Consider the following 22,611-nt stretch of genomic DNA (forward strand, 5'->3'; position numbering starts at 1 on the left):
TAGAAATGGGGGAAATGCTGGCTTTTAAGGAGGAAGGTTTTGGAAACAGATAGTCCAAGTTAACATGAACTAGTCTTTTGTCTTGGTCTACTGCATTATCTTTTATCTATTTTATGCCTTTTTCCTATTTGGGGTTTTCACTGCTTCTGTAGGAAGTCTGAATGAGCAGTGCTGTTGACTGCATGTCTAACTCGTCCTCTGACCTAATACAGGTTATGCTGCAGGTTTATTGTTCTCGCAGAGTTTTTCACCACGCGTTTTGTTTTCTGGATTTGGGAAGTTAGAACCTCAGACTTCCTTTTTGCAGCACCCGGACTCATTTGCTCATGTGTTCCCCATTTTGTATTCTTACATTTTATATTCCTTGCTAGTGGTTTGCACTTGTCTTCACAGCAGTTACACGTGTTTTCTCTCTATCATCACTTTTGTTTTCAAAGACATTAACTGTGGTTGCACCAGAGGCAGCTTTCTGCAAATAAAGATGCACAAAGTTTTCTCTCACTTAGGCAGTGAAGCATTGGTAATCTCAAAATGTGGGGACTTTTGTGTTTTGTTTCCTGCTTTTATGCACACTATGTGGTTGTTCGTTGGCTTTTCATAGGAGAGTTTTGGGAGACTGGCAAATGTCGAGTATATACCCCTTTTGTGGAGTCCTTGGCTCCAGTCTTTTAAAGAATCCACTGTGAGTGGGAACCGAGACTGCTGTATTGATTTCTCATCACATGCGCTTAGCTGTTCTGGTTAACTAAATATTCTACAAGGGCTTATGAATTGTTTGTTAATCATATTTTGTGGACATTGAAGATGACCTGAATGAATTATAGCTTTCCAGTTCCTACTTTGTCTCTTTTTTTTCCTTTTTCATTGTGAAGGAACCAGGGACTGAGTCCTGGTGGTTGCTTTCTACATGCAAGAGGTGCACACTAAATGATTTCATTCGTTTTGTTTGCGGGAGGGACTGGGTTTTGTCTTGGGCTTTGGTTTTTTAAATATTAGTTTTAGCTTGGAAGTGATGATGAGAGAGAAGTTCAGAGGAGGTGGCTCTTAGGATGGCCAAGAGAGGCCAGGCAGACCACAGAACCCTCAGGCTGCGGGGACAGAATGGGATTGCACAGCGTCCACTGAGGGTTTGCTTTTAGACTCCATAGCCATAGATGGGCATTTAAAAATGTTCTGAAAAGGTTAAGAAAATTTCAAATGTTAATTTGCATTTAATTTTTGCATTAGAACTGTTGCTTTCTTACTCTTCTGATACCCTGATTTAAACTTTCAGAGCCTTTGAGAAGGTACAAATCTTACCACAGCGATGTTTATAGTACTTCAAGTGAAAGTCCATCTGTTATTTCTTCGGAACCAGATTTCAGGCAAGGTAAGACCTGTGTTTTAAAAAAAATGAATACATAAAAAACCACCCACAAAAAAAGCCCAAACAAAAAACCTACAGAAAAAAAGTTCAAGATTAAAAATAGACCCCAAAAGTATGAAGTTAAATCTTTAGTAGGAGGCTTGATAATTACCACTAATATGAAGTTGTAAGCTGTTCTCATGTAATTACAATGTTGTGTATGGTTCAGCATAATTGGCAGTCTGTTCAGAAACAAGTTTGACATTTAGCACTCTGGAAGGGAACTTGGTAGGAAAAGCTGGAACGAGTTAACTTTTGACTGAAGTGCTTGTTTTAAATAACATACTGTCTTCAGAGGCACCAAAATGATCGAGTTGTTAGTGTACAATAACAGTAAATTGCATAAGCTTTATATGGGACATATACAGTTTAAGTATTTTTATTTCAGTGGGTTTTACTGTGAGGGTTAAATGGGTGATAATTTATAGGCCAATGATTTAATTGTAATGCAAAAGTAGTATGTAGTACAGGCTGTTTGTATGATAAATTTAAGTAAGTTCTATGAAATCAATGGCTTGGAAAAGCAGGAGATGGTACAAAGGGTTGTTTGCTGATGCATGGCAGGAAGGATTTTCTTTATGCAGTGGAAGCACAGCATGGAAGGAAATACTTGGAATATTTTTTTGAAAGAAGTGCTAGAGTGGTGAGAAGTCAAGAGGAGAGCACAGTTGACAGAGGAATCAGCCTCACAGAATCATTATAAGTGATGGAGACAAACCATTTGATGAAAATGAGGAAAGAAAGCAACAGTTAGGAAGCTTGAGTCCAGATTTTGTACGCGCAGAATTCCAACCCAGCCTCCCTGTACTTGCTGCTCTCTCAATCTTCCTTGTCTTTGTCAGTGCTCCTACTTACTGAGCCAGAAGCCTAAGGAGCAGTAACAAGTAGCAAGGCTCCTGTAACGTGTTTCCCTTCATTTTCTTGCCATTTAGAACAGTCTGTTGATGTGTTCCAGTCCAAAGTCAACAAATCCTAAGTTTGTACAGGCAAGAGAGAGCTACTTTCTGCCTACTAGTAGTAGTATTGCTGGACTCAGTGAAATAACTGTCAAAAAGAACTATTTCTAAATCAATGGGGCTGTAATGTGTTCTGCAAGAGCTCTCCTGCTGGCTCTGTTTATTGAGGGTACAGGAAGAGATGAAAGGGAAATAGTTTGCAAAATCAAGCTTTAAGTGTAGCATCTCAGGTACTGCTGCAGGAATATGTACTCAGCAAAGGAGATAACTGCTACAAACAGAATAGGAGGTTAGTATGTTGCCAAAAGAAAAGAAAAAATTTTTTTAAATCAATTATTAGGAGGAGTTGGATTCCAGGGACAAAAACTAAACACAGGGGCTCAGCAATGTATATCCTGGTTTCTTAACTCCCTTCTTGCAAACTTGATGGATAATTACTTTACCTAGCTGCTCTGTTTCTGTTCTGGAGTGGTTTTGTATGATGTCTCTGCCATGTATCTGTCTTAACCCGTGGCTGACAAAGAAATGTGTCACCTTGGAAAGGTGTCTGTGGAATTGGGGGAGGGGGGTTATTGTGGTTTCTTTTAGGCCTTTCTTAGTGTTGTTCTTCAAAAGACTTCTGTAGTGCAGCTGTCTTCTTAGGGGGAAACTATCAGATCACCTTGAAAACTGAAATCACCTTCATAATGCTGGTTTGTCTAATATTGTAATGCCATTGTGCACAACACATGAACCTGATTCCTTCTGAATAATCTCGTATGACTGACAAGTCCTTGATTTTTAGACGGAATTATTCTGTGTGCTTTGTTGCCCAGTCAGGTATTAATTTGTCTTTTGGTTTGCTAGTGAGAAGAAATGAAGGTTTCAAGCGAGATGATGCTGGTGGTGCTTTGCCAGGTGCTGATGATATCTGCACATCAAGTCATGCTAATTCTCAGAGGGCAAGGTAAACCCTGTGAAAACAAGATGTCTTGGAGTGCTTTGTCTTTATCAAAGAAAGCGTTCTAAATCTGCATGCGAATTTTTCACTCCCACCCCAGCTTATGTTTAACATTTAAAAATGGCGTGTTATACTTGAAAGAAAATTGCATTTCAGAATTACATATTGCAGTCTGGAGTAAAAGTCTCGTGACGCACTGTGGTGTAGAGGTAAGTATACCAGTAGGAGTCCAAATTCAGTTCCCATATTTGATGGCAACTGGGTTGTACTCTACCAAGTTGTTATATCTGTCAGAAGGTCAGGGGCTATGTTCTGCTTGGAAATATTTAATGATTTTTATTTTGATTATACTTTTCTAAAATAAAGTTTTGGAAAGTATTGATATGAATACAGATTAATTTGCATTTTTTCATTTAATAAGGAAATGATAGCATGCTTATTTCTTTGAAATAAGCCAAAAGCCATACGTTTCATTGGTTATTCTGGCAAACTCTTAGTTTATGTTGTTATGTTTGGATTAAATTTTTTGTTTTAATACCTCAGGACTGATTAGGCAGGCCAATTCAGTAATAATTTATGCTTTTTGAAATTTATTTTGCTGTGTATTTGAATATTACATTTGTTTAGGTTTTATTTTTTCAAGTGCTGTTCATCAGTGTTGCTTTAAAAAGTAGGTTCTGCTTTGTACATCACCTTAAGACACCATCTTTGTACAGTAGAAACGTATCTTGCCGTACCTGTTAGGTTTTGAGAGTGGTTCCGTTATAAATGTTTGAGAATTTTTATTGATGTTGACCTTTTGGATGGAAACCTTTCTTCTTCTAGTCTCTGCCAGACACTGAATCACCTTGGAAATTTTTGTCAAAATGATTCAAATAATTTTTGTAGTAAGGGAAAAAGACACACGTGTTTTTTCCCCCCTCTTCCCTCACCACTTTACAACAACAAAGTCTTCTCTCGACAGCTTTTTGCTTTACTTAGGGTAGATCAGGAGAAGGATTGCTGCTATGCTCAATGTTTTATGATATTTGTATGTTTTTGGCATAAGGTGGATGGGAATCCTGCTCTATCCTATTAAATAAGGTGGATGGGAATCCTGCTCTATCCTATTAAAGAAACTTAGATTGGAAACTGAAGATTGGAACTGTTTCAGGTGATGTGGCAGGGCTGTCAAATGTGTCCTTCACGTTCATTTAACATACAGGGTTATATGCAACATAAGATGTGCAGTGAGTAGGGCTTAGAGCCATGCTTTGAACATGGAGATGAAAATAAATGACCGTCTGCTTCGTGCACTGTATTGTGTGCCTTAAATGGATCTGAGTAAGGCAGGGTCTCAGATGAGTTGTATCTGAGTGCAGATGAACAAGAGAACAGTTACTTTGGAAATCTTAAAACTTTGGTGATCTGCTGAGCAGCTGCATTGTTTGGTTTTGTTTTTTTTTACCACTTGCGCTTTGCCTGAAAAATGCAAAGTCATTTAGAAGTGTATATATTGGCATTTCTTGCAGCGCAGAAGTATCTAGGCATTGCTTCGCTGGGTCAACGCTGCTTTGTTGGCAGGAATATGGTATCTATTCATGTAACGGCACATGTGTTAAACTGCAGTGTACAAGCAGTCTTAGAAATCTAGCCTGTCTTGACGTAAGAGGATTTTGGCTAGTATGTGAGCTTTTAGGGCAAATTTTCAAGGACTCGGGTTACAGGTTTATGTTCCACGTAACCCCGTTAAAGAGCTGTAGATTTCTGCTTTGCATTTTATGTTAACCTAGCACCACACTGAAGTGGCAAAGTAGATGATTACTACTGCGTGTACAGAATAAGCGTATAGCTTTCTGAACTTATTTGCCATTGTTTTTTTTTCTTTTGGTGAATACTGCTAAGTCAACCTTCATTCTCTTTGACTTAAACCCAGGAAAGTTGCCAATTCAACACTGTAGCTATGCTTCAAAATAAAACAGCAGTAATTTGCGGATGCTGGTAGAGAGCTTTTGTTTCTATTTACAAAATGTTTCAGAAACGGAAAGTAGTGTGTGGTATGTAAATGAGTCACATTGTTGTAAATTAATCAGGCCTATTATGCAAGTGAAAATGCCGTGGTAAAACAGTACGTACTTTCTCATGGTTTGTTTTACATTATTTTACTTTATATTGCTCTGCTAAGACTGGTACCTTTAATGGATGTAATTTGTGTGTGTGTGAAATCTAGAAGGAAAATACTGTTTGTAAGTGCAGCATAGACTTCTCTGTTGTGCTTAGCAGTGCAATGGATTTTACATGTATGTAACCATACAGCCTTACTTTCGACTCTCCTGTTTCTGCTTGGCTCCCTCTCTGTGCCTTTGCTAAAAGATACCACTCTGCACTTGCACAAAAATGTCATGGTAGGGTACCACAGACAGTTCTTTACGGATTTTCCTAATTGTTCCCCATTTTCATAAGGTGAAAAAGATTAAATTTTTTTTTTATCCAAGTACCAGACTAGTGAATATATCCAAGATGGAAAAATGAGGCGAAACTCCTGAAAGCTAGTTTTACTCGCTTTTTTCTAGACCTATTGAGAAACAGGAAAGCAGCCATGAGCAGAATTTGGTCCTAAAGTAATACTTAGATAATATCGCTGTTAATTATGAGAGCTGAATAGAAAACTGTGCACTGGCTTATGCTCCTGTCTTTCTGCAACAACTTTCCAGTGCTAACAAGTGTAAAAAGGGATACCATCAAAGATGGTAGCTAGTTAAGCAGGGAGATTTCTAAGAAAGTATCTTAATATTTTTCTCCAAAACATTTCATGTTACTGCTTTAAGATACCCTGTGTGGCAGAAGACCATGGCTTTTAGAACTTCAGAAACATAAGCTCTCAAAGTAAAACTCTTGATAACAAGTAATTTCAAGGAGCAGATTATTGGAGTCGACATTTTTTGGCTGGTTGTTTGATTTCAGGGTTTGGGGAAGTATATGCAACTTGAATATCCATTATTTGAATTCCATCAGCACTTGGGAGCATGTTTCAGTGTTTTTCTCTCTGTTCAGAGATAGTATCTGTACTTCAATACATATTAAATTTACTGCTCCTGTGGCATGTCCTTAGAGGCAATCTGCTTAATTATCCACGGACTTATCCTTGTAAAACTGAGTTGTAAATCAAATAGGGAGATTTGGATTTGAGGGAGTCTGTGCTATTGTTTGAACAGCTTCACTGTGTTTTTTTTTTTTTTTAAGAGTTATCAACCAGCGTGACTTCTGTTGTTAGGTTGTGTAGATTTTTCAGCGGTACATTCAGAGTACACTCAAACTCTTCTTATGTTCTGTGACTGTTGTTATCCTTTAAACTTCTTGGAATGCTTTCCTTATGGCAATGGATACCTGTGTCCGTGTTTCCTCTTTGCTTCTTGTATTCCTTATTTTTGTCCCTTCTTTTTTTCTGTTTCTTCCTTTACTGTTTCTTCCTTTTTTCTCCTTAGGAGCAGCAGCTGACACGGATCTCTTCCTTCTGTTGCCTTTTCCTTCCACTAGATTTCATTTCCATGTCCTTCCTGCTTTACCAAAAGACATCCATCCATCTTTCTCAGTCTGTTCCTGACCTTTCCACTGCACTAATCATTAGAGAATGCCTACCTGCTTCCCTCCTTCCAACTTCCTTCTCTGATCCAATACCTGCTGATTTCTTGGTAAGTATACTAAGTGAGGAATTAATTTGCTTCCCACTGTTATAGGAGTGAGCCTTCCCAGTGACTGCTCACCTCCTGTCTTCAGGTTAGTAAGTAACTGTGAGATTCTGGTTTACAGTCGGACATTGATGAAAATACAGAGTAGCAGCCAGGTACTTGTCTGATGAAGTACCATAGGAAACACACTTTTATGCGGTTATCTGTTAGGAATGTAATTTGGAATGTTGTTTTTTTGGGGAGTTTTTTGGTGGTTGTTGTTGTTGGAGTAATAATGCTTGCATATTCTGAACTTCATGGGAGAGCTCTACCTATATCTGTCAACAGTATCTTCTCTTCTGTAGAATGAGAGGTGCATTCCTTGTCTTGGAACCTAAAGAATGAATCATAGAAAATTGACAGTCTGACCAAGCCAGAGTTAGTTTTACTTACCCAGGATGCTGAAGCGGGCTGATTTCTAGTTGGTGATAGTGCTTATATACTAAGTTAGGAAAATTTTTAAACCATTAGGTTTCTGAGCTTCCTCCCCAGGCACCCCACGCCCACGCCATTTTTCAGAGAAACTAATACATGTCAATGAAGATGATAAACCAACATAATGATGATACTTCACACCGTAACTTATGATTATTTCTATTGCACAGAGCTGTATGTTATTAAAAAGGCAAAATTTTTTTCTGCAGTAGGGGTTTTCACATTAGCAAATGCTTTCAGATACAGCCAGTTGCAACATGTCTATCTTTTTCATATCATCTTTGGTAATTCATAGATATTATGTTCAGAAAGCGTTTGGTTTTGTTTTATTTCAGAGCCCATCCTTAGAGCTTGATCTGAAGGGTGCTTGTGGGTGTATTTAACTTAGTTCATTGTGAATATTCCCACATATGTCAGTCTTAATAAGCTTCCTCTTGGTGAAAGGCTAAGCACGTGCACAAGTCTTTGCAGGTCTGAGACCTTCTCTCATTTCTTAGTCCTTTTAGGTGCACGTTATTAAGTCTGTTGCAGAAGGGAGCAGAGGATGGAGAAGGGAAGCGATGCTATGAAAGCCCTGCACAATGGAAAGGATAATGAGCTTACATTAATGCATTTTTCTGTAACTATATTTTCTCTGAAGTTTCATTTGAGGAACTTCAGCATTGTTTTGCTCAGTTTGTGGCACTTTTATTGTTTGAACTCTCATGATAGCATAGCTCTTCTCATTTTAATGCTGATTTTGTATGCGAACCAATGAAACTTTAATATTAAAAAACAATAAAGAAAATGTGGTGCACTGTTCATGCTATTGGCATCCATTAGAAACTGCTGTAGAAAGATGAAAAAAAAATTGAAATCAAGTCCATCAGTTGGCATAGACAACTTGTGATGTCTGACAGGTGCATTTTCTCTTAGTTTATTAACTGATTTGTTGTTCTCCAAACATCTCTTTAGGTTCTTTTAAAAAGTAAGTATTTAAATTTAATGTCTTTTAAAAATCTGTAGGTTACCTTTTGCTACAAAGGGCTGTACATCAGTGTCGGTGCAGGACTTACTCTACGTTTATCTGTATTGCTAAACTTCAGCGCAACAATATGCAGGCTTCAAAATGCTTCCTTTGCTCTTTCATGGTTTTCATTACTGTAGCATACCATCTAAACTAACACTTAGCTTGGAATTGCTAAAAGTGGGGTTTTTTTGGTGGATGAAAGTTGTCTTAGTTTCCCTTGTCCACTTGTGTTTAAAAATTGCCTCTGTATGGTTATATCAACAGAAGGAGAACATTGTTTTTTCTTGTTTTAGGATTTCTAAAAAAACCTGGATTGGTTTATATTTAGTTTGGGGTTTAAAGGTGTTTTTCTGTAAGTATGGGACTGCATGGGAGAGGAGTGAAAGGAGAGGAGTGGAAGTTGGTTTTATTCTTCCTGGATTTCTGTTTTCTTCGCGTCCTAACCTCCTGATTTTCAAATAAAAAATAGCATTTTTTCACCCAAAACAGGACATGGATTTCTTTCCTTCCATGGAGAATAAAATTGTTAGGTCATTTGGGATCCATACCTGCTGAGAAAAGAACTGGAGGATAGGTTGCTGTGTTTTTCAGAAATACTGATGGAGATTTTTGTTTGGGTTTTTTTTTCCCCTTTGGATTATTGATTTAGACTCTCTTTTTTGTGGTGGTTGTGTATCAACTAAGCCATTCTTAGGAATTTAAGAGAAAAGGTGGGGGGACTTTCAGCAAAATAAGAGGATGAAAACATTCAAGTATGATATTTAGAATAATTTAGTATATAGGATTTGATACATATCAAATCTGTATATAAATATTTCAAGCTCTACTACTGCTCCAGAAAAATCAGGGAATAAATAACAGTGCTGTGCAGAGTTCGTAAAGAATAGCTATAGAGTAAGTGATTGGAGCGATATTGACTTGTATAAAGTACACTATTATTTTAGTTTTTTCTTTAACAACATGCTTTTGAGCATGCCTTTTTCACAGTGCCTGCTTGAACAGAAGAATTAAGATCTTTTCAAAGCATTAATGTTTTTCTTCCTTCTCTGTGTTTACTGGTCTTGTACTGATTCACTGGGTTTGTAGTATCAGGTATTTTTTAGGCTGCAGCTGAGCCTTTATTTTCATATGAATAAATGACAGGCAGCTGTAGAAAATGGCATGTTTGCTCATTTTCTGTTCTGATGGATTACTGTAGAGTGCTAACCTCCTGGCTGCTGAATAAATGTGGTGTTTAATGTAGTATTTGATAAATAGTTTGTTTTCCACGTAGGTAAGTGCTTAAAGCAGCAGAATGTCTTACGCATACCTACTGATGTCTTTCATCCCCTCTGACTACACCATAGGCAACATGAAGCACCATTTGAAGGCAATGTAATAAGTCAAGAAGTGATGCTAAAGCGTCAGGAAGAAGAAATGATGCAACTGCAAGCTAGAATGGCGCTTAGGCAGTCCCGACCTAACCTCTACCCAGGAGATGCAATTAGGTCCTCCATGCTTGACATCACCAGAGATCCGTTGAGAGAAATAGCCCTGGAAACAGCCATGACACAAAGAAAACTCAGGGTAATGCTCTGATCTCAGGTGATCTCTTATTTACATTGAAACAGAGCAGTGTCTTAACTGAAACTCTGATATGTGGGATTCATAAACTGGGTCCTGTAATAAACAGTTATCAACAGATTAAATACTAGGTGTTTGGTGTTGCCCTGATAGGAAAGATCTACTCTCACAGGGTAAACTTCTGAGGTTTTGTGGCATTAGTGGCTACGTAGCCTAAAGCAGTATCAAGAGATACTAAAACAGACAACAAGATTTGACTAAAGATTGCATCAGTTAAACAGTATAGTATCCTAATGAAGGCAAAGTATAGTTTTCTTCTGTATTCTATGGTGTTTTCCACCACTTCGGTTTGTATTTATTTCTGTTAGTGGAATGTGGAGGTGTCCCATCAGCATCAAATGTTATTCCATGAACAAGTCGGGAAGGTAAAGAAAGGCAGAGAGGCAAGAGAGGCATTTGGCCCTTGGGTTCACCCTGAATCACTGTGCAAACTCCCCTTTCCCAGCTGTCTTGTGGATGAAATACCAGATTACAGAGGAAGAGTGAGACAGAGGTGTAGGTAAATAGAGTGGCTGATGTTTAGAAGAAATGGTGGCTTGATGCCCTCTGCTGCTGCTTTCAGTGAATTGGATTTTTTATTTTTTTTTTTTTTTAAAGATGAGAGAACTTGAAACAAGGCTCAGGTGAATTTGCTGTCCTAAACCGGGTAATTCAGTTCCTGTATCTGTCTTCAGTCCATAACACTCTGACCAGTTAGTTCCTGTAGGCTTTAACTAACCAGGTTGGTTCCTCCCCAGTCCTTAAGAGGTTTATGTGCATATGTTTTACATATAGTCCAGAGTAGGTAGTAGACAGTAGCCAATGAAGATTTTACCTCAAAAGGTGAATCTTGGGCCACATTTTTAATGTGGTATTGAAGTGGGTATTGTGCAGAGGACTTAACAGTTTGGACAGGTAACATCCTATAATTTACAAGGTGAATGAGTAGAACATTTATTTGTGTACAGGCAGACAGAAATTGGCCAGGATCTCTACTTGAACCCAGCAGACAGAATTAGGCTGAAACATTTCAGTCTTCAGGAGGTGAGACTTGGGTGTCACAGGCAGAGATTTGTCAAAGTGGAATTGCTGCCAATGCAGAAAACCTTAGTCATGTCAGGCAGTTGCTCACTGAGATAAGACCAGATGGTCCCAATATGCAACCCACACCCTGTATTTTAAAGGTAGACAAATAATATTGCAGTGTTGACTTTTTGCCCAGCGAAGGAAGGAAAATATGCAGAGTAATAATATCACCAGCACTGAAGCTTGCCAGTGATATCTGGCACACATGCTGGCAGAATCAGGCTCTTTAGACTTACCAGCTCATGGGAAGAATTCAGTACAATTTTCTAGTTTCGGCTTTTGGTTCCTCTGGGGCAGGAGTTAACTGTGCTTCAGCCTGTTGTTTCAGCAACGCAGTGTTCATCCACGCTCTTGTGATTTGCAGAATTTCTTTGGCCCTGAGTTTGTGAAAATGACGATTGAACCATTCATCTCCTTGGATCTGCCAAAGTCTATCTTGGTAAGAAAGGGGCTATTCAGCAATCAGTGGCAGGGGAAGTGTGTTAAACCGACAAATGTGCTTTTATCACAGTGCGAATGTTGGGGTATTTTATTTCGAAAAATGCAGACTAAGAAAGGGAAGAATGATGACACCAGGCGAAAAGTAAATGTGATGCTTCTGAGTGGACAGAAGCTGGAGCTGACCTGTGATACCAAAACGATATGTAAAGATGTCTTTGATATGGTTGTTGCCCATATTGGCTTGGTGGAGCATCACTTGTTTGGATTGGCTACTTTAAGAGGTAAGAATAATGATTTGATGTAGGTGGCAGGTACAGAATAAGAAGAATTAGCTACATGGTGTTGAGAAAAGATAAGCAGAGACTGCCTGGCATCTACAGAGCGTTTACTTTGAGTTATGCTCTCTTGTATTGAGGCAGTACCCCTCAGAGGACATGAAAGGGGTGTGGGTTCTGTTTATATTGCCTAGGCAATGGTGCAGCCTCTTGTGGAGGCAGACCTGTTGGGTGTATAGGAAGGCCCCTTGTATAGAAGGAGTTGCCTTAAGGAAAAAGAATTTGCTCCTGAGCTGTTAATTTTTTGCTATTAGAACAGACCAGAGGTCGGACTTTTTTCTTTTCCCCACTGGGTAGAAGGTCATTGTGGCAGAACTAACATGTTCAGACCCAAGTTTCCTGTTGGCATGTCTCACAGGCTGTTGCAGAACTGTAGCGCTCAGAATATTGGCGTGAGATGGAAGACCTTAGCAGCCCAAGAGCTTACTCTCTCCGTGTCAGGCTCCTGATGCTCTTGGCAGTTTAGAAAGCCTTGAAAACGTTTTGCAGAAATGTAAATGGCACACAAGTAGTAAGGGAGAGAAGGAATGACAGATTTTGCATTTCCTATGGGATAAGAAATTTGAAGTTTTAAAGAAACCCTAGCTCCTATTTTGTAGCTATGATGAGGGGTAACTTTTTTCTTTTTCACTGGTGTCTTCGGGATAACTATAAAATTATTTCTTCTGCCCTTGTTCAGTATTCCCTTAAATAGCTATTGTGCTTATAAGCCATTGTTAGTCAACAGAAAACCTCACTGTTCAAAACCAAATTTCAGAATTGTAAATCTGGTCTGGATCCTCCAGCTGGAGAAAGTGTTTGATTTTCATGTTTTTACCCTTGTACTTCCCTTTTAACATTCATGGCAGACAATGAATTTTTCTTCGTTGATCCTGACATAAAGCTAAGTAAAGTAGCTCCAGAAGGATGGAAAGAAGAACCGAAGAAAAAGAACAAGCTCCCTGTCAACTTCATTCTGTTTTTTCGCATAAAGTTTTTTGTGGATGATGTCAGTCTTATACAGTGAGTGTATGACAATTTTTTTAACCCCTTAAGCCCTAAATTTATGCACAGAAATTGGATATTAATCAAATACTGGCAATTTGCTATGACAGGAAGAGTACCAAAGATGGTGTGGGGGGTTTTTTGTGGTTTTTGTTTTGTTTTCCTGTTCTAGGCATACGCTGACCTGTCACCAGTATTATCTACAGTTGCGGAAAGACATTCTGGAAGACAGGATGCACTGTGATGATGAGACAGCCTTATTATTAGCATCCCTAGCTCTCCAAGCTGAGTATGGAGATTACCAGGCAGAGGTATGCCATCAATTTCACCTTTGAGAAACTGGGTTCTTGCTGCTTAGTTAAAAGAATGGACTATGAGCTGCCATACATGCTTCACAGCTCTGCCCCAGACTGGAAGCTCAGCTTATATGCTCTTGGCAATTTTTGCTGTGGGCGAGTTTTCTTTTAGTCTAACACAGGGCTGTTGCGCAATCTTGTTCAAGAGTTGGGTGTTGAACCCTATCTCTTAAGCTTCATACCTGACCATAAGCTCTTGGTCAGGGCTGAGATTCTGAATCCCTCTTACTCAGTTGTAACATATCATTGTCTGTAAAATGAATGTTTATGCTTCGTTTGTGCTTATGGAGTAGTATATGGAGATGCCATCACAAAAATGTTTTGTGTTGTAGGTGCATGGCATGTCATATTTCAGACTGGAACACTATGTCCCAGCTAGAGTGTTGGAGAAACTGGATCTGTCCTACATCAAGGAAGAGCTGCCAAAATTGCATAGTGCTTATGTGGGTGCGTCTGAAAAAGAGACAGAGTTAGAATTTTTGAAGGTAAGTGGGCAGCAGTTTGTTTCCTTAATCTGTGACTTAAGAAGTTCCTTGTGGGGGTATGGGTGCGTGGACTTCAAGCAAAAGCACAGGAAAACAGCTCAGGTTCTGAGTAACACTGAAAGGAGGAAAACAGAAAAGATCTTCTCGAAAGACGCATCCTTACAAGTGAAAAGGAATCGTAAAAGATGGGAGGGACGTCCTTTCAGGTTTTTTTTCCAGCCAGTAGTCTTCCTGCTTTAGCTCAAACTGGTTAAAAGCAACTATTGATCTTTGCGTTTACTCTAAAGGAAGCTATGCACACCCTGCATTCCCTACATCCTTTGTTCTTTCTGTTGAGGAAAAAAAAAAAAAATTAAATTATGGAAAGCTTTGTTCCAGCTAATAGTACTTGGTATGAAGCAAGCCAGAAGCATTACCAAGCAGACTTCCTTATGCAGGTACTATGTAAGATGATAGGAAAACTATAATCACAGATATATTTGGTTTGTTTAAAAGGAAGGACCCATTAAGAAATGTAATTATGGATTTTGCAGCTGTTGCTCATGAGATAATGATCAGGTGCTGCCTTGATACAATGGCTGCAAACGAGTTGAGGGGGTGACGGTTTGCTGCTGAGACACTGGGTAACCATTACCCTGTACTTCCACTGTAGTTCCACAGTCTCTTTGAGAAGGTGATGGAAGAGGCACTCAGCTGACTTTTATCCCTTCTAAGGCTGTTGCTTGTTTGGTAGAAGGTATTCTTGTAACTTAACCGCAGAGAACAGGAGTAGAGGACTTGATCCTAGCTAAACCTAGTCTGCTTGAGGGTGGGGTGGGAGAGCAGTTAGATTCCATTCCCTTGGTTGATTCATTACATCAATCCCTTATGCCAGTACTGAAAAGACAGCAAATGACTGGGAATGCAAAGTAAGTGAAACTGCATCTTTTGGCAGCTATGTTGCCCTAATGTGATCACAGAATTGCAGTGTTAATCTAATTCTGTGTTTAAGAACTGTGTCAATAACAAGTGCATCTGGCTAGTTACAATTTGTTGCCAACAGTTGGTTTGTGCAAGTTAGATTTACTCACAGGTGTTCTTGATTCATGCTTTTGTTGTTTGATTTTAATAAATGCTAGGTTCGTTTACTGTAGTGTTTGGCAGATCAAGAGATGCTACCAAGACTTATAACCCTCTAGAGCAGCTGATGTATCTCTGTTGTAACATCTATGAACTATGTAAGTGGGATCACCAGGAAGAGAGGAGTCTTTTTTTCTAAAATCCATATATACATATATTAAAGTATTTATATGGAGATATAATATTTATGTAGAGGTATAAAAAACTTGTAATAGCCTTAACTTCATATTCTGAGAAGTTTCATTGCATTGATCTGTACAGTTGTGTCAGAGGCTCACAGAATATGGGGTTCATCTTCATCATGTGTTGCCTGAGAAGAGATCCCAAACAGGTATCCTTCTGGGAGTGTGCTCCAAAGGAGTTGTTATTTTTGAAGTTCACAATGGTGCCCGCACACCTGTACTACGCTTCCCATGGAGAGAGACAAAGAAAATATCCTTTAGTGTAAGTCAGTCTCTTCCTCTATGTGTGTGTACATGTTTATATTTGTATCTCCAGATACTGGTTTTGTGTGTCTGGTTTTTTTGCAAATTAAACTGCTGTTTTACAGCATAATCTGACTACGTTTTGTGTGGCTGAGCTGTGTTGGAGTTTTGATGTTTTAAAGATGTGTTTATTTTTTTTTATTTAATTTTTATTAGCTCCCATTCTATGCTGCTGAGATTCCAACCTCAGAAGAGAGTTTAGCACCTGTGTTTTGGTAAATCTGTATTTGTGAAATGTGGCTTCCCTGCCTTCTAAGGAAAGAGCTGTTAAGAAGATAGATCAAGGGCTGCTCTTAGCATGGGGAGAAGCTCTGCCCAGTTACTGCATTTCTGGGCAATCTGCCTCTGCTGCCGTATGGGACATGGGTAGAGAAGGAGAACCAGAGCGAGAATCCTGGATATGCACCTACATTGCTTTTAAGTTGTTATGTATCCAAGGGTAGTTAAGTTAAACAGTACTGGATGACTGGGGCTGACACTTGACCTGGACGATACCAGCCAACTTTAGTGGGTACACCTAATCTGGTGGTCATGTGTCAGTTTTTAATGAGGTGTTGAGCTTTAAATGCTTACTTTTATACAAGTATTGTAAACAGTACTTCTAACTCAGTCTGATACCTTATTGAAAAGCTACAGCCTGTTTCATCTGTGATACGATTTTAACTAGAATTGGTAAATTGAAGTTTAAAAATTACTAAAAAGATAAATTTAAGACCTGGAACGTGAACTGATAGATTTCATAATTAGACAGGCATCTAGTTCTTTTTCTCTTGAGTGGCAGCACCCCTTGGGACTTCCTCGGAGGCTTTTAAAAAACCCATCCTGCAAAACGTAATAGTACTGGTCGTTATTAGTCAGCACTAACAGTAACAGAGACGGATTAAATAATAATAAAGTATCATCTCAGCTAGCCCAGAAGTAGCTTTAAAGTACTACTTTGTATATCTCTGATTACTTTCAACCCCTATTTTAACAGAAATCTCTCCCATCAGTGCATTTTGCTTCAGGAAAGTTTGAATGTTGTAGCTGTGCACAAGCAAATAGCCTTTGTAGGCTAAAAGAAATCATTGTTTCCAACTTTTTTCTTTCTCCATTGTGTAGAAGAAGAAAATAACTTTGCAGAACACATCAGATGGTATCAAGCATGCGTTTCAGACTGACAATAGTAAGACTTGCCAGTACCTTCTGCATCTCTGCTCTTCTCAGCATAAATTCCAACTGCAGATGAGAACCAGGCAGAGCAACCAAGACACTCAGGACATTGGTAAGGACTGTGATAGTTTTCAGTAACAATCTATATGTATTTTTGTAAGAAGAAAAACTGAACTTGAGCTTCAGTAATTCTACTGAGTGCTACATATACTCTCTACATTTGGAGGGTTTCTACTAGGAGAATCTACTAGCTAAGTTTGTTTCGGGGTTTTTTTTGTGGTTTTTTTTTTTTTTTTTTAAAGCGGGGGGAAGAGTTGGCAGATCACACAGAACTGGCATGCAGCAGCTCCTCTGAAATAAAAGGAATCTAAAAATAGGTCACTAATAGTACTTTCCCATTTGATTAATGGCTTTTGGCTTTTTTGCAGAAAGAACTTGAAGATATTTCAATAGTAGGATTTTTACCTTTTGCTTAACATGAAATGAGTTGGCTTGATAATGTAGAATTACAGATAAAGTGGTGTGATCATGCAAGGGCAAATTCAACAGGGAGCATTTCATGATGCTGCATCTGTAAGCTGTGGGTGTCTTTATTCCACTCTAATGGTTGGTGAACCTGATAAGGAACAACACTGATGCTAGTCAGTTTTCTTCAGAATTGCCATCTAATTTGTGTGTGTAAAAGAAAATGTAAATGTGTTCTTTTTAGATAGAAAATATTAATTGGAGAATGCAGTCATTGAAAAAACTGTCTGTACTAATTTATTCGCTATTTGGAGCAGAGCTCACTTGGCTGGCTGGCCTTCAGCGCAGCCTGAAAGTGCTATTTTGGTTGGTCTGCCTGCTCATTCTTTCTTTGTTCTCTGTTTTTATCTGTCTGCATTCCAGTTGCTGTTAATCCAGACTTCCACCACCATAGCTGGGATGGAGTTTGACCCCATTGCTGTGGAGACTGTGATCTCTAATTTAAAAAAAAAAAAATAAAGGGGAGGGGGTGAGGAAAGGCATGTGGCAACTATGCAACCTTTTTTTTTTTTCTATTCTGTTGGGCTCCACCAACTTGGTGCAAAGAAATAGGACCGAGTGACTTAAAGATTTTGTACCATTCTCTAACTTAGTGCTTACTTATCCTGAATTGCAAAGAAAGACTTTCTTGGCTCGGCAAACTTGGTTACTCTTACAGATGCAGTATGTATTGTGCTTTGGGAGTCTGGAAAACAATAGTTTGCTTCTGTGCAGTGCAAATTACTTGGAATTCAAAGGTCTCAAATTTCATCAATCATTTGTAATCAGAACCAAATAATAAAGCAGTATTATGGTTAATTCCATTACACTTGGTTATTAAAAGTAAAAAGAATTAAAACAAAAATGTTGCTTTTGTTATAACTTTACTGATCTGAATGGATTAGCCATGTGTCTGTTTCCTGCATATAGATGTGAATATAGCGATAGAGTTACTAGAATAGTAATTTAAAAAAGAGAAAGTATTGTAATAGAGATAAGAGAAAACAATGATGAAGCCGCTAGTTAAAATAGCGTATTAATTATAAGTACTGCTTTTCTTTTGTTAGAGCAGTGAAATCCCAGGCAGTATTTGGGAAGCATTATTCTTGGCTTGCAGAAGCATCAAGTTGTTTGTTTTCAGTTTTTCCCACAGCTGTTAAAATGTCAGTAAAAACTGGTGGTTGGAAGCACTCAGCAAAACAGTAAAGAAAAGGAGCAGGTGACAATATTATTAACTCAAGTGTACGATTTGGAGGTTCCTTACCTAAGGACTGATTCTGGGTTAACAGCACGGTGAACACAAGCATGTGCCTGTAACGCTTCCAGTGTTCATGGGGCGGAGTAGCAGACTTCAGAAGATTAATATGCTTTGGAAGATTCTTTAGAAATACAGTATTAGAGTGTCTTGCAAGGTTCACCTTGATTTCAGCCAATGAATGGAAAAAATATTTTGAGACAAGGGAGAAGGCCTGGCATGCATAGTGATGGAGAACAAATTTTCATGGAACATAACAGAGGATGGAGGGATAAGGGACAGCATTTTGTAGCCCCTGTGATATACCCTGACATGTCTTTCACTTGTTGCACAATGTCTTCAGTGACCTGGGAGAAACCATTTTAGCACGTGTAAATCTAATAGAAAGAATTAGACTTGCGAAATAAAAGGAAAATGCCTCTTGAATAACATTCTTTCTGCATGAATAGAAAGAGATGAGACAAAAAGTCAAAAAAAAAAAAAAGAAAAAATACTATCAATTTGATGGTACATAAGAAAGGAGATAAGCGATGACATGAGGAATGCTAGTTTCTTTTTTGCACAAATTCTGTGGCCATGCAGTGAACAGAACCAAGCGCTGAGTTTTAAGATGGATGTTTGGATTCCTGAAAAGGCATAAAGAAAACCACAAAGATGAAGTGAGGGTTAGGTTAGCCTTATGGAAGATGGGTTTTGAGTGCCTGAGAATTTTCAGTTAAGGGATTGGCAGAAGGTATGAAAGGCCTAATGTCTATATAGATAACGGTGAAATCCATAGGGAAATCCTGTTTGGTGTTCGCAGAGGTTAAGTACAATGTCAAGAGAAGAGATCTTAGAATATTTTATTAAGGCGCTCTTCCCCAGGATGGGAACACAACAAGAGCAAGTGTCACTGATGGATTCTGTCAGAGTCGGGAAACTGAGATTTGTAGATCTCTGATCTGATTGAGAAAAACTTTCCTGTAGCTCATCTACTCTGTCTGGTGGCTGTTGCTAGAGGAGGTATTTGGTGTGGGTAAGGAAGTGATAGTTGAATACTAATTCACCTTTAAAAAGGGCAAAAAAATACCTTCTGCAACTAAATCTTCTCAGTCTGTATGCCTGTTATAGAGAAAGCATGAGTTACTGTTGCAGTTAATCCCTGCCATAGGTATTGGAGGAAGGGATGCCTTTTGGAATGGCAGTGCTGAGGTTACATTGGCCAAACACACTCTTGAATAGTGAATACTTTGGTGTTCAGTAGAGCTGGTGGATCACGTATACCAAAAAGTAGCATTTTCCTTTTGAGTTACAGTGCAGCTTCCTAAAGCAGCTTATTTCCTAGCTGTATGTAGAGTTTAACAGTAGTTAACCCTAATTCAGAAATATATATGCAGTTGAGAATTGCTTTTCCTCAGACTTCCCTGTGAACTGACTCCAAGACATCAGTGAAGTTTAGGAAGGGTTCAGATGGCCTGGTTTCCTTTAAAGGCTCTAACCAGCAAACACGTTGCCACAGCTTATCAAGTTTCTGTGCGAACGCCAAGCCACAGAACTTAACTGCTAGCCTTAGGAGGTAGTTAGGCTGTAATAGAAATGAGCCCTGCTCAGCTTTGCTCTGAATTAAGAGGGAGTTAGGCTAAGATGTATTATCTTGCATTTACTTTCAGCTAAGAACATCCACCCAGACAGTTCCCACGACTCAGCTGACACTAATTTAATTACAATCCAAAACCTGTTTCTCTCTGCTGCTTAAGGGAATCCTAGTTCATGAGTCAAAAAGTCTGGCGAACCGCAGTCAACGCTTTCTGTTCTGCGCGAGAACATTTAGGGTGTTTCTGGCAGGGGAAGTCCCCAAGTGCACCTGTGTGAACTGGTGCACTTTAACCAGGCGGAGATGCTGCCAAGCCCCCACGACGTTGCAGCTGTACTGTAAGAGTGTCAGGGACTCGTGCGAGGAAAACTAAGCGATGGATGGAAGTTTGGTAGGATCTGATAGTGCAGAGGTGGGGGAGCCCTATTTGTTCAAATTCTGGAAAAGACTTGTATGAACAGGTTAAAGGAAGCGTAGTCTTCCAGGTCACTTGGCTTGAGGATATTTTTTGCTTTGCAGAAAGACATGATGTGCCTGTATATAAGGCATAGCAGTTTAACAGGGAATATAAGTCTTCGTACTAATAAGGGGATAAATATTCTGCTATTCTGTGTTTTTTGGACTTCAGCGTAGTAGGTGGTCAGGTTAGTGTAATGTCATGAACTCCAAATGTTGCTTCCTGAGCAAACTACATGGTGGTTGTTTATATGTAGCTGATGATGGTACATACATCTGAGCATCTAGAGGAAATATGCTTTCTGTGTGTTGGTGGTTTAAAATGCATGCTTTACCTAAAGAGGTCACACTAGCTCTGCTGTATAACTTAAATTTATTTGGGTTTTGTTTTGAAAAAAAATTTCACAGAAAGGGCTTCATTTAGGAGCCTAAACCTTCATGCAGACTCCGTCAAAGGTTTCAACATGGGACGAGCAATCAGTACTGGTAGCCTGGCCAGCAGCACCTTGAACCGACTTGCCGTTCGACCTCTCTCTGTTCAAGCAGAGATTCTGAAGAGACTGTCCTGCTCAGAGCTCTCACTCTTCCAGCCGCTTCCTGGCTCTTCAAAGGACAAGAACGAGAAGACTCCGTGGGAGGAAAGACCCAGGGTTATGAGCAAGTCATTTCATGATCTGAGTCAGAGCCACATCTCAGTTTACCCCCCAAGGAAGAATACTACTACTGCTTTGGACTCTTCCTCCCAAAAAATAGAAGACATAATGGGAAGAGTCTTTCAGCAAATGCCAAAATTTGATACTGGGTCAGCAGCAGGAGCGTTAAAACTGAGCAAGTAAGAGTCTCTCTGACCGCCCTGCAGTATCTTTGTGTACAGTCAATGTACATTTTGCATCAGTTTTGATTTATTATTCATTCAATTATTTTATTACATTGATCCTTCCCTCTCCCAACTTCCTCTCCCTCTGTCTTGTTCCCCTTCTCTCCTTCTGCCCTTTAAGTTCAAAATCTCATGCAGGTTTAAGTAGAAGCCCTGAAAGAAAGAAAAATGAATCAGACTCCTCATCCATTGAAGATACTGGTCAAGCCTACGTTGTAGGTCAGCATGCAAAAGATAATAGTACTGTATTTACTAACCTCTAAAATTGTTTTGGGTGTAATGCTTTGATATATTTGTTAACTGATGGTAGTATTTTAATTTGAAAGAGGGAGCAGGGTATCACGTGTTAAAGTAATCCAGGCCCATTGCCTGTTGTTCCTGAATAATTGTTGCAATGAATCAAAAAACCCCCAAAATCCTCCTTTGGACAACACCAGTCTGTACACCGATGTGCAAAGTATTAGTACTTGACAGTAAAAGCTGTTCTAGAAAACATCTTCCGTTTTGTCACTTCAGAGTGCCATTTTGTCGTACGCATCTTTTAATAATTTGCTAGTCTTCACAGTCTGTTTGTCAAACTTGAACTTTTTTAGTGTTTTCTGTGGAAAGGGTGCAGGGAGTGATTTTTTGGGAGTGAGCTCAGTTTCGCATGAGCTGCCTATTGGCTAGTACCTCTGAGCAGTAACTGCACAGTTCTTTTTTGTTTGGTCTCATTTGGATATAATAAATTAGGTACAATTTTTTGCAGTGCATTGAGTGTTTCACACTCTTGTAATGAGCTAAGCCAGATGTACTTACTCCATTTTCTTGGCAAGGATTGGGTTGCACACAAATAGTCTTACTAGGCAGTAAAAATACAGAATTCACATTAAGAAAAAAAAGTTTCAGAGCAGCTAAATAGACTTAAACTCACATGTTGGGTTATTGTACATTAGTTTTTAGTATCTATGTGTCATCAGTTTCTGGTTATAGGAAGTTTCCTGTTATAATAATAGAAAGTACAATGACTGCAACATTTGCAGCCTTAGCTTGCTTTTGTTGCTTTGCTTTTGCTTGATGTTATAGTATTGATTAGTTACAGAACATCAAAAAAAAAGTGGAAGAAGGTTAAGTTTTTGGGGGGTTGGCGTAAACCAACTCACAAAAAACCTCAAAGAAAACAAAAAACAAACCAAACCAAACCAAAAGAGAGTGTGACATACACACATTTACTGCGTCTGGCCCCACTGCACTTGAAACCAGGACTGACTGTGGAACCATGCTTTTTCAGTACCAAGAGCATAAGCTACTTGAAGAGTGAGATGAGGCGTGCAGTTTCCGTAGTGCCTGGTTGCAACCGTTTGTCCTATGCTTTTAGCTTTACAGTTAGCGCTATTGTGTACTTAGCCATAATCTTCTGGGCAGCAATTCTGGTAAGGATCTTAGCTACGTGTCAGAAAGTCCTGCTGA

The 22,611-nt window shown here is 39.1% G+C and overlaps 1 protein-coding gene across 1 annotated transcript in view; it reads left to right on the forward strand.

Annotated features, from left to right (window-relative positions):
- PTPN13 (protein tyrosine phosphatase, non-receptor type 13 (APO-1/CD95 (Fas)-associated phosphatase)) overlaps nucleotides 1-22,611 on the forward strand; it is a gene marked incomplete at its 5' end in the record, with an annotated part of 81,811 nt that overhangs the window by 35,120 nt on the left and 24,080 nt on the right. The window contains 12 exons of the mRNA XM_009696458.1: nucleotides 1,274-1,369; nucleotides 3,208-3,307; nucleotides 9,799-10,018; nucleotides 11,505-11,579; nucleotides 11,688-11,862; nucleotides 12,765-12,918; nucleotides 13,073-13,211; nucleotides 13,589-13,741; nucleotides 15,122-15,304; nucleotides 16,447-16,609; nucleotides 20,694-21,117; nucleotides 21,284-21,381. Of these exons, the coding sequence (XP_009694760.1) occupies nucleotides 1,274-1,369; nucleotides 3,208-3,307; nucleotides 9,799-10,018; nucleotides 11,505-11,579; nucleotides 11,688-11,862; nucleotides 12,765-12,918; nucleotides 13,073-13,211; nucleotides 13,589-13,741; nucleotides 15,122-15,304; nucleotides 16,447-16,609; nucleotides 20,694-21,117; nucleotides 21,284-21,381 (1,980 nt within the window). The remainder of the gene's footprint in view (nucleotides 1-1,273; nucleotides 1,370-3,207; nucleotides 3,308-9,798; nucleotides 10,019-11,504; nucleotides 11,580-11,687; nucleotides 11,863-12,764; nucleotides 12,919-13,072; nucleotides 13,212-13,588; nucleotides 13,742-15,121; nucleotides 15,305-16,446; nucleotides 16,610-20,693; nucleotides 21,118-21,283; nucleotides 21,382-22,611) is intronic.

The sequence above is a fragment of the Cariama cristata genome, unplaced genomic scaffold, assembly GCF_000690535.1.
Source record: "Cariama cristata isolate BGI_N322 unplaced genomic scaffold, ASM69053v1 scaffold9783, whole genome shotgun sequence".
NCBI classification, from domain to species: domain Eukaryota; kingdom Metazoa; phylum Chordata; class Aves; order Cariamiformes; family Cariamidae; genus Cariama; species Cariama cristata.